This window comes from Annulohypoxylon maeteangense, assembly GCF_022496945.1.
Source record: "Annulohypoxylon maeteangense strain CBS 123835 unplaced genomic scaffold GGS22scaffold_14, whole genome shotgun sequence".
Taxonomy (NCBI): Eukaryota; Fungi; Ascomycota; class Sordariomycetes; order Xylariales; family Hypoxylaceae; genus Annulohypoxylon; species Annulohypoxylon maeteangense.
Window position 1 is genome coordinate 503,059 of NW_025953261.1, and position 10,892 is coordinate 513,950.

General features: G+C 45.2%; 3 protein-coding genes across 3 annotated transcripts; 2 read left to right on the forward strand and 1 right to left on the reverse strand.

Moving 5' to 3' along the window:
* Nucleotides 1-2,634: 2,634 nt before the first annotated feature.
* GGS22DRAFT_168854 (general substrate transporter) lies at nt 2,635-5,575 on the forward strand. The gene is made up of 8 exons (XM_047962226.1): nt 2,635-3,263; nt 3,334-3,385; nt 3,441-3,696; nt 3,753-4,001; nt 4,072-4,321; nt 4,523-4,837; nt 4,891-4,922; nt 4,976-5,575. The coding sequence occupies exons 1-8, from the start codon at nt 3,195-3,197 to the stop codon at nt 5,370-5,372; spliced, it is 1,620 nt and encodes a 539-aa protein (XP_047816646.1). The 5' UTR covers nt 2,635-3,194; the 3' UTR covers nt 5,373-5,575.
* Nucleotides 5,576-8,120: 2,545 nt separating this feature from the next.
* On the reverse strand, nt 8,121-9,438 carry GGS22DRAFT_168856 (uncharacterized protein). The gene is made up of 2 exons (XM_047962227.1): nt 9,097-9,438; nt 8,121-8,998 (listed from the first exon to the last, which is right to left on the reverse strand). The coding sequence occupies exons 1-2, from the start codon at nt 9,108-9,110 to the stop codon at nt 8,410-8,412; spliced, it is 603 nt and encodes a 200-aa protein (XP_047816647.1). The 5' UTR covers nt 9,111-9,438; the 3' UTR covers nt 8,121-8,409.
* Nucleotides 9,416-10,503, forward strand: GGS22DRAFT_168858 (uncharacterized protein). Its single transcript, XM_047962228.1, has 2 exons — nt 9,416-9,907; nt 9,982-10,503. Exons 1-2 carry the CDS (start codon nt 9,800-9,802, stop codon nt 10,117-10,119), a joined length of 246 nt encoding a protein of 81 aa, XP_047816648.1. The 5' UTR covers nt 9,416-9,799; the 3' UTR covers nt 10,120-10,503.
* Nucleotides 10,504-10,892: the final 389 nt, after the last annotated feature.

A 10,892-nucleotide genomic window follows, 5' to 3' on the forward strand; every position in this document is an offset into this window, starting at 1 on the left:
AAACTCTTCTGATCTTTCATTCTCTCCTATCATATAAAAAATGATCTGAAGTATAATTTTTATCCGTATAGTTGTTGGTATTGTTATAAGGTTGTTCAAGAGGGTCGCATAGGTATAGAAATGAGTTTAGTTAGTTAGGGTATGCTTTTGGCGTTCCTCATAAGCTCTGAGCGTACGAAGGGCTATTGGAGTTTGATCCAGTTTGAAAACCCTTCCAAACCGATTTTCATTGTTAGTAAGGGTAACCGGATTATGCAGTAGTTATTGCGTACGCGTAAGGCTTTGCTATTGAACGATGTTAGTAGGTCAAGCCATAAAATGGTGGCGTGGCTCGCCCTTGACTTAGCTATAGAAAATATGACAGATAGAATCTGACTGTTATAACTTAGAAGTTATTATGAACTAGGAAAGCTCAATTTGGCATTAGTTCCTTGGCTAATTGATAGCGAAATCTCTTCCCTCTCGTCCTTCATTACACTGAGTATGAATGAGTCACAGATAAAAGTATGCGTTGTCGTCCACCGAGATAGGTATATGAAAGCCACATATGGCAACCTATTCGCAAACTGTGTCCCCTCGATATCGGGATCTACTGTGATACTGCTGTTGTGATGGCGGTGTGAAAATTTTGCGTGGAACGGGCCAGCCCGCTGGGATCTGCTTTCCAGGCTCCCGTTTTTGAGAATTCGCAATCGTAAGTATGTTGCAATGAATATGTAAGTTCGATGCGCCACCGGAGAAAACGTGCGAAATATAATTCCCTCAGCTTGATGCCCAAGACCTCCCTTACATACAACAACTGGGCGACAAGAAGATATATCGGGTCCGCGACAAGACATAAAAGGCTAAATGATATAAAATCTCGTGTTTCGTGCGTATATCAGGTAATCTTGAGAAGGTGGGTGGTACTGTAAAGCAGGTGATAAAACTTCCACGCTGGCGCACGCCTATGCATGGTCTGAATGGCCGGGTCTCATCCGGGTGTCACGTCGAGACGTCTATTGGCAAGTTGCTTTTTTGAAGGATTCTTAAGTAGTATCTGGTGTTGTATGGAAGCTGACCGAACGAATTGCCAAAAAAATGAAAAGGGCCAAGAACAGGAGGTCAAATAAGAAAATTCCCTCTCGTTAGAGTCGTTCTGCATAGGGCCGTATTAAGCTTAATGTCGTCGCGTCGTATGCTTCGGCATTCCGAATACCGAGTTATAGTACTACCAAGATCTATGAGCGTCGACTTAGGTGTAGACACAAGATTTGAGTTGTTAGTCCACTTGAAACTGAAATAATTGAAGCGATATTTGTTTTGAATTTCCTTCAGAGTATTCTCTTAGTGATATATTTAATAGACGCGCTTAGTCAGTACCCCTGAAAATCCCCTGATCGTGCCTGGATTATCCTCAAGTTCCCGGAACTCTTCACCGGGAAGCTATCATAAGCGCTTGGATGTAATTGGTCTACGCGGCAGAGCGTTCCCCTAATTTGCATCAAGTAATGCCGCCATCTGCAATTACTAGCAGAAAAAAGAATGCAGCTAAAACCACGTGGGCGAATGGATTTCATTCCTGATCTTTTGACCATTCCTGATTTCTGATAAGATTCGACCAAAACCAAACCAAGTATGTTTGGGATAAATGACGTGCATCTTCAGTAGGTCATATGCTACATTGTCTATCGTCAATGCTTCTTTACATGGCAGTTTCCTTAGAATTAGGTTTGTAAATGCGTCATTAGCTTACAGTATTCTTGACTTACGCAATGGTGACCCCGCAATATGAAGATCCAGTAGCCAAGTCTGCCAAGTCAAGCTTGTTTGCTCGTTGCTTGTTTCCGTTTCCCCATTTTTCAGCCTCTTAGTGCAACCCCCAAACAAGACCCACAGGTCCACAGACCCCCATCTTACCCCGAGATGGAGACCCCCACATTTCCGCCTTTACCTGGGTACCAAATGCACAATGACGTACGTCTTGGAGTTGAAGTCTCGTGGTACATACTTGTAACAGTAGGAGGCCTTTCCTCCGCGTCTATTCCGTCAGGTGGAAATGCAGAACTTTCCGATGGAGATGCTTACTACGAGATATGTAAAATGCCTGCTCGGTGCCTAGGTTCGATGACTTCCGAAACGGTTGACTTTTCCCAAAGTCCAGGTGAGTCGATGTCTAGGGCTGTCCGAATGTTTCCGGTAATTTATCAATTCCCCAGCTGTTCGCATGCGCTGCGCCGTCTCCCGGTTCCAACAAATTAAAGATTGTGGAGAGATACGGCGTTGCTGGAATGCAGCGCAACCGAACAATTCCATTGATATGTAACTTCGATGAGATCTAGAGGGGTCCAGATTAATGAATGTGAACGTTGACATGCATTTACATACATGAGCAGGTACATACCAGGTACATCAAGCACCTACCTATACATCTGTATTCTTAATGTATTTTTTGTCGCTATCTGTTCCGGCTACACAAGAATTCAACTAAGTGGATCCTGGCGTCTTTTTTGGGCGGGTGCCATTCTCGGCAAACTGGATAAGCATTTCCTTTAGTCTTGTCCCGTATTACCTAGCAGCCTACTAGTACCTTCAAGGTTCACAGTGCTTACATACTAATTGTAACCACGTACATCTATTTACTCTATTTTCACAGTCTATTTTATGACATCGTCACATCGCTTCGGCTTACAATACGCTTTGTCTCAGCGGTAACTTTACGTGGCAACAATATGATTGGCTCTAAGAAGACCGTGCCGATAATAGCATTCACAACTTCACGTTGACAAAATGCGGCAAGACCCAGTCACCTGATGTCTTACGCCCGGGATCTCGAGGGGAATGGACCGGATTCTGTCTCCAGCTTTTCCCCAGACTCATCCACTACCGGGTCGAGTCCAAGATCTGATTGGACAATTCCTCGACGCTCGGTATAAGACGATATCTGTATCGGCATCCTTGTCGGGCTGTACTGTGCCGGCGTGACACCAATCACCTTTAGACGTCAGGATCTTAGCAAATACATCTTAATGTCTTGAAGTACATAGTAGACTTTTGTATATTATATAAGATTCTCATACCCTCTCCCTTTTGTCTACTAAAATTCCCCTTCGAAAATTTTAGTTTCTTACCAACTTTCCCTCTTTTTACCTATCTACATCTCCGAGTAGAACTTGGGGAGTTTATAAACTTGATTTTTCGGCGTTAACCACAAGATGGCACCTTCGAGAACGAACCAGCCCTACTTTGGGCTGAAAGGCCAATGGCTGACCTTCTGGATCACTGTATGCTATTCTTCTTCGTCTCATACTACCTAGTAGGCAGAGATAACATGAGCTAACATAGCACCTATAGGTTGCTTGCGCTACAGACATGACCTTGTTTGGTTACGATCAAGGTATCTTCAGTATGTTATCACCATACCGCTTAAATATTTACGTTGATGCTTACCTGGAATCAAGGCGGTGTTGTCATTTCTCCTGATTATCTCGACGTCCATCACTTGAATGGTCCGGAGAACACAAGCACACTATCTATCATAACGGCCATTTACACTATCGGTTGCTTCTTCGGCGCCGTCGCGGCGTTCTACATTGGAGAGGCAATCGGTCGGAAGAGGACCATCCTTACTGGTACCGCGATTATGACCGTGGGCGCCATTCTTCAAGCAACTTCTTTCAGTGTTCCTCACATGATCGTTGCTCGTATTGTCTCAGGGTATGTGGCTTCGGGACGTTGTTGGGAGTTACCCGTAAGGCTAACAGGTAGAACAGTATCGGAAATGGTATCAACACAGCTACAGCACCCGTCTGGCAAACGGAAACCTCTAAAGTCCACAACAGAGGAAAGCTTGTCATGCTCGAGATGGGATTAAACATCCTCGGTTTCTCGTTAAGTAATTGGATCAACTACGGAATGTCTTTCGTTGGAGGTGCGATAGGGTGGCGGTTACCCTTGGCTCTCCAACTTGTCTTCTGCATAATCCTCTTCTCTACTATTCCGTGGCTTCCCGAGTCACCTAGGTACGTGGTTTTCCGCTTAGATAAATACTATAGTACCCATCTTCGTTTTTCTAACCTTATTTGAATTTAGATGGCTACTTGCGCACGGGCAGGAGATTGAAGCTACCACGATCCTTGCTGACTTGGAGGACAAACCGATCGATGACCCATACGTCGTTGCTGAGCGCGCTGAGATCATTTATGGAATCGAATATGAGCGCGAGAATGCGATGAAATGGGGTGATATTCTCCGCGGTCGCAGCAAGACTGGAACCAAAACTATTCGGCGATTGGCACTTGGCGCTGGCACTCAAGCTATGCAGCAATTCGGTGGTATCAATGGTACGTGGAGACAAACCTTTTATGTTATTGAATGCATATACTAACTATAATGTAGTGAGTATTAACCCAAGTCTTGATTTGGTCCCTCTTCTAAACTAGTGATGTGAGGAGGGGACACAAAATCTTACGTCCGCGCTCCAGGACAAGCTATGGCGAAGAGTGAGACTTCATGTCCGAATATGGATGCTAACGTTGAGTAGATCATGTCTTATTACCTTCCCACCGTATTGATTGAATCCGTCAAGCTCGACTCTAGCATGGCTCGCCTCATCGCAGCCTGTGCGTCGGTTGTTTACCTAATTGCTTCTTTGATAGCAGCACCCCTTGTCGAAAAGTTTGGCCGTCGAAAGATGATGATGCTTTCAACAGTCATTCAGTTCTTCTGCTTTTTGCTCGTGACCATATTGCTCCACTTCGCGGAGGAGCCGGGTTACGCGCATCAAGTCGAGTTGGCCAAGTCTTCTGTTGTGTGGTTCATTCTCTTCTACGTAGCGTTTGGCTTGGGAATGCTGGGCGTAAGTCTCGACCGCACTCGAACTCATCGGAAAATGCTAATTTGGACTTACAGATCCCGTGGTTGTACCCTACCGAGATCAACTCGTAAGTTCTAGAACATTTTTTATATAAATGTCCTAATTGCTAATTTTATATAGTCTTCCCATGCGTACCAAGGGCGCTGCTGTTGCTACGATGACGAACTGGATCACCAACTTCGCCGTTGTCGAAATCACACCGATCGGCATCCAAAAACTGGGATGGAAGTTCTACATCATTTGGACCATAACGAATGCACTATTCCTGCCGGTCATCTACTTCTTTTACCCAGAGACGGCCAACCGTACTCTAGAGGACTTGGACGCCTTTTACCGCGAAAACCCGCCCTTAATCCTCCACAAGGACCGCGACTCCACCTCGGTACGAAGACCCGAGCGGTTCGCCCAAGCTCAGGGCCGCGACATAGAGGAAGCGGCCGAGAACCTACGGCATCGCGGATCGATCCACGGGTCTATCTTCGAGCACGACGCTACTAATAAGTCTATCAGCGATTGAGTCGCTTAGTTAACGATATTACGATACCCACTGGTGGAGACGGTTCGACGACTGGGCATGGAGCAGGTTTACGAATACTACCTGGCGAACCTTAGGGACCTATGCATGGGCACTGGGGTTTCTTTTTTCTCTCTTCTTTCCTGTACTTTCGTATAGATTTCTTCTAGTGATACCACATTACGTTAGAGAAGTAAAAATTCGATACTATTAAACATATGATGATCTCACGTCTCTTGCTGTATGGAATATAGGTAGGTACTTACCTCGACGTCAGATAACTGCCGTAGCCTGCCCAGGTCCCAGAAGAAGGCCCGATTTAGGAAATCCCCGACTACCCCGTATGTTCGAATAGTTCAGGTATTCTATCGGCGTTAGCGTGCGGACGCCATCCTGGTCGTCGATCAGGTGGAGTAGCCTCGGGACTTGTTACCGCTAGTCGGGCTAGTGCGTTTCCTATACGAGACAATATCGCCGATTCCGTTCTCTTGGTCGGGTGCTCCCGAGGCCAAGATGTAGGTTAATTGAGCTGAGTACGTACTTATCTAGTACCTTTATATAAGAGAGGAGGAGTTGGTCTATGGCGAACTTCAACGCTTGTGTTTACGGCGAGTTGGTTGTGTATACCGGGCGTACGGATTCGAGTATGACTTGACTTGAGATGCGAGATCATCACTGTAACGTGACAGTGAACCCACATATGTACACATGAAGAACCTGGGGAAGTGGGCTGATGGGTCTGGGGTGAAGAATATGGTGTTGGAATGAATGGGGACGTACGGTGGGTCGGAGGGGTTTGGGACCCGCTGCTTCACGTCACTATCGCTGGAATCACTTCCGCATTGGGGAGTTGCTGGAGTTGATGTTACTGTGGATGTAATTGTTGGTTAGGTACCTAGCTAATGCTTTGAACGTCATGGTTGGGTTTGGCTTGAAAGATGGTTTATGTGTCTCGGAGGAAACGCTCCTTGTTTTTGTTTGAGGGGGCGTTGAGCGTAGGTTTTCATGAATTGATACTAATTCCGGGTTTTTCTTCGTTGTGTGAGTATTTACTTGATGTGATCATATAACAGGATTGGATTTTTAACGTTTCGAGAAGAAGTAATGAATATTTTCATTTCGTTGGTTCCAAGTGCGATAAGGTTTAACCACCCAATCGCCAGGGGGTTGAGAATATTGAGCGCCGTGTGCTCGAGTCTCGGAAATATTATTATTTATGTTCGCCTTCATAATCATTCTATTATTTTAATCAGGAATAAATTATTTCCATACCTACCTGGTACAATTTGAGGGGGTTCAATGGATATCACTATTCGATGCTGAGAGGTGTAGGCTAAGTAGGAAGCCAGCTATGAAATGACTTCCAACTATCCCTCATCGTTTAAAAGCTACTAGGTACCTACCTAACGTTTCTTATGAGGATATAATGCTTTCTTTACCTAGATAATAAACATCCGCTAATTTCATACGCGGCTATCCCCTAAAATTGCTCTACAAGCACTAGAGATGCCTAGATCACGAGCTGGGTTTATTAGTTTTTTTTCCGAATAGTCCCTTTTACGTTTATCGTTTATAATGTCATTGATAAGATATTAATACCGTATCTGAATTCAATTACTCGCTATTGCCACGCTCTCTGAGACAACCTAGGTGGTTACTAGGTAGCTGTTGTAAGAACTCGGAAGGGGAGGAAGATTGGAAGTTTTGAATGAATTAGTCAAGGCCGTGCTTCACGGCAAGAATCAATTACATGAATAGACCCTTGTTGGGGTTAAAAATCCGATAAATAGGTATCAAATACTCCTTAATTAGGTAGATACCTGGTCTTTGGGATGGTACCTCTTGGTTGCCTTGTCAAATAGTCCCCAGCAGTTCTATCCATACAAGATGTTCAATATGTAGACGGAACGTAGATGAACTGTAGAGAAACTAAACCATCTCATGGAAAGAGAAATATATATTATGATGCCTTTCTATATGGTGAGAGACCAGGTTAAGATTATCTGGACCATTTGGAAAATCTCGCTAATGACTGATTTGCTACATTGTCACTCAACGATATTCTTAGCATAGAAAATTGTAAAAATGAGATATTAATTGTGTTAATACGGGAATTGGACTAATTTCATATTTAGTATAGACCTATGATTTTATTTCCGTGGCGTCGAATTAATTATTGCTGTCAAAAGGGTGAGTACAATCGGGTGAGTTTCACTAAGATCGTGTTGAATTCCACCACATGCCACTTTACAACCACGATAACCTTTAGGTATATCTCTGGGATTTTAAAGATAGTTTTGATATATAAGTCAATTCAATTAATTCTCTTCGTGGCAATCCCGGGTACATAGTTTCTGCCATTTTTCTTCGTGAGAATATTGTTGAGTGATAAGATGTGAGTCAGGCGTGGATATTTAACTTCTTGCTGTGGACTTTGAAGTATTTTCGCAGAATAAATAGGTACCTTGTCATGTTCTATTTTTACCCGAACTACACTTTCATAAAGCAAGAATATTGGATTTTCCTCGATAGAAGGACGTATTTTATCATCTTCATTACTCGGGTGCGGGCTCGTGCTCCGGTACAGAACAGTCGGCTGGTTCTGCATGGCTGAAAAGCTCCTATACTACCTAGTAGTATTCCAGATTCGTCGATATGGTACAAAAGTTCACCATTTGGCAACCTAGCTAGTTGTAAAAATCTTGTAGATAATCTCTTAGGGACAGTTATATATGGTATTGGCGAAGAAGATGATTGTTCCATGTTTTAGTACTGTTAGGGATTGTTGAAATGTCATATCTCACTGAGTAGAGTTATTCTTCATTATTCATGCTACTTCACCCATGTCGCCCCAGAAGACCACCCTCAGAAATCGTCTCTATAATAACCCATGAGATGATGTCCCTCATATTCGGACCGGTATGCATCAAATTGTGTCAGACTTCACCGCCCTCACCCGAAAGAGACCTCCATCCCTATTTTCCTCTTCGAGGCGGCTGAAATTTTGCTCTCACGCAAGCGTTCAACACCACATCCTTCTCTAATCTGTAGTAAGCCTCCACAGGCCATCACCAAGGTAATGCGCGTCCTCAATAACCGGGCCCTTCCCCTTCTCCTTAACCTCCTTCGTACCAACAACCAAAAACCCAACCGCACACGCCTCCGTCTTTCCCTCCGCCCTCACAATCACCGGCTCCCCCTTCGCCAACTCCCTCGTCCACCTCTCCTCCTCATCCAACCCCTCCCCCTCAATCCCAGGCGTCCCTTCTAAAACCCCACTCGGCAACCTCCCCCCCACGCTCGTGAGCCCAGGCGCCATGAGCGTAGCGCCGGAGAGAACAAAGCGGATGGCGCCGCGGTCGATGCGCAGACTGGGAAACGCGTCGGGGAAGCGGTGGACGAGGCGGAGGTGCGGTAGTAACGTGTCCCCCCCGTGCTGGAAGAACAGAGGCTGCGAGTCGAGCACGTACAGTGTGCACCGGTCCGGCAGCTTCATCGCTTCGAGAGAGCCTTTCTTCGGTAGGATCTCGTCCATGTACTGGTTTAGCAGCGGGTATGTTGTGAGCAGCGATTGCCGCAGCGAGCGCTGCACGGAGGATTTGAGCTTGGATTTTGGGGCTGCGGTTATTCTGTGAGGAGGGTGGTGGGGTTAGCTTCTTTGTCTTTGGTTTGGCTTTGGTTGGGGTTGGATTGGAAGAGGAGGGAAGGGGTGAGGGTGCTGGTTTACTCTTTCTTGAACATCGTGTCGGATTACGGTCAATTCACCAGTATTGTAGAGGTAAATAGGTGTAGGTATTGTGTGTTGACGAGATCTAAGTATGTGGCATGAAGCTTGTGAAAGTTTGGAGGGGCAGTCGATTGGAATGCCCCGCAGTCGCAGTTCAGCGCGGGGCAAACTCTGGAACTTTACCCCCTTGCTCCCGGCTTAGCGGGGCACGCGGTACGGGGGTACCTGGCAGCTCCAGCAGCTCTGACCTTGATGCGCTTCTACTGTCCTCCAATCCTTCCTTACGAAGAGAGCTGGGATAAAAAGCTTCCTAGAATCACACCTAGGAATGACGATATAAGAACTAAAAGTTTTGAGGTCATCAAGGTACTCAGGTACCGTGCTCGGGAACGCACCTACTTGTCGGTTATCTAAGGCTAAGTGACCAACACGTGACGACCTCGTGGCGCTCGACCTGCCCTGTTTAGAAGAAATCCCGAGGAAACCGAATACGTCATTGCATACGACGGCTGCGAAACATTAGTACAAGTTCGTATCTTAGAATGTTGCTTGCCTAAAGTTTATAAGAACAGACCAAGAATATATCTGCCCCTCGTCTCTTTGACAACTTTCATCTTCAACTACCTACAACAACTTCACCTCAACGAAATTAATACAATAAACTAATTTCAACTCAATTAAATCATACTAAACAACAAGCACAATGCCTCTCGTCATTCCAGGTATCACGGATAACTCCAAAGACAAGACTGCGGACTGGACGAGCAAGTTATTGGGCAAGACCGTGTCTGATAATGGACACAGCGAGACGGTGTGTAGAATCTCTTTCGGGCATCATCCTACCAATAAATATCAATGTAAAGTAACTAACATAACAACCTCTAGAACTTCTGCAAGAAGGATCTCCCGCAGGAATGCCGTATCATCGAGCCGGGAATGATGGTAACTCGTGATTTCAAGCCTGACCGGCTCAATGTCCACGTCAAGGACGACGGCACAGTCCACCACGTCCAGCACGGCTAAGCTTCTCGTACGACGATTTTGGAGTGTTATCCGACGAAGCGCGACCTTATCAACTGAAGATACTGATAGGGACAGAACTATCGTTCAAGATCACGGGCTTTGGATTGGAGGTTTCGCTAGCCGAGGATAATTTGTGTTATTAGTCTTCCTATCCTTTAAGTATGAGCAATGAATAATTATCTCTTTCCGAGTAATCTGATTTGCGCTTTTGAAGATCGGAGTTTACGTATTGGTTCGCTGCAAGATGTTGATCTCTGCGAGTAATCGTCGGCGCTTTCCGAACACACCAACTTCAGCGTCGGCGTAGCCAATTATGGTACCCCGCATTATCGATATAAATTTCAACTGGCAAGACAATTTCCTTCTGAATGATTCAGTTGACGCTCTGTATTTCATCTGTTTGACCATTACTCATACCAAATGGGACATAGTCAGCAAGAGTCTCAATACAGCTAAGCGAAATGATTCTAACCCAGCTTGTGATGTCGTTCCCGACATGAAATGCCATGTGAAGTGGTAGAATTGGAACCAGGATATCAATCCTACGCATGATAGTCGAAGAAGTATCAGGAAGACATCTCCTTATTGGAATTTTCCTGTGTCGTTAAATAAACCCATGTCATTACAATTTCTAGAATGGCAAAACGAAAAAAGTGCAACCACCGCTAACTTCGTTGATCTGAGCCTTGGTGGAAAATGTCCTAAATCCTAGCCGAGGATATTGTTGCGAAGTGTACAATGAGACTTCTCAAAACTTTGAAAGCGCCCCCCCA

Coding starts and splice junctions, on each gene's coding strand:
- GGS22DRAFT_168854 (XM_047962226.1), top strand. CDS start 3,195: ATGGCACCTTCGAGAACGAACCAGCCCTACTTTGGGCTGAAAGGCCAA. Junction 3,264..3,333: donor GGCTGACCTTCTGGATCACT/GTATGCTATTCT, acceptor TAGCACCTATAG/GTTGCTTGCGCTACAGACAT. Junction 4,923..4,975: donor TACCCTACCGAGATCAACTC/GTAAGTTCTAGA, acceptor AATTTTATATAG/TCTTCCCATGCGTACCAAGG.
- GGS22DRAFT_168858 (XM_047962228.1), top strand. CDS start 9,800: ATGCCTCTCGTCATTCCAGGTATCACGGATAACTCCAAAGACAAGACT. Junction 9,908..9,981: donor ATAATGGACACAGCGAGACG/GTGTGTAGAATC, acceptor AACAACCTCTAG/AACTTCTGCAAGAAGGATCT.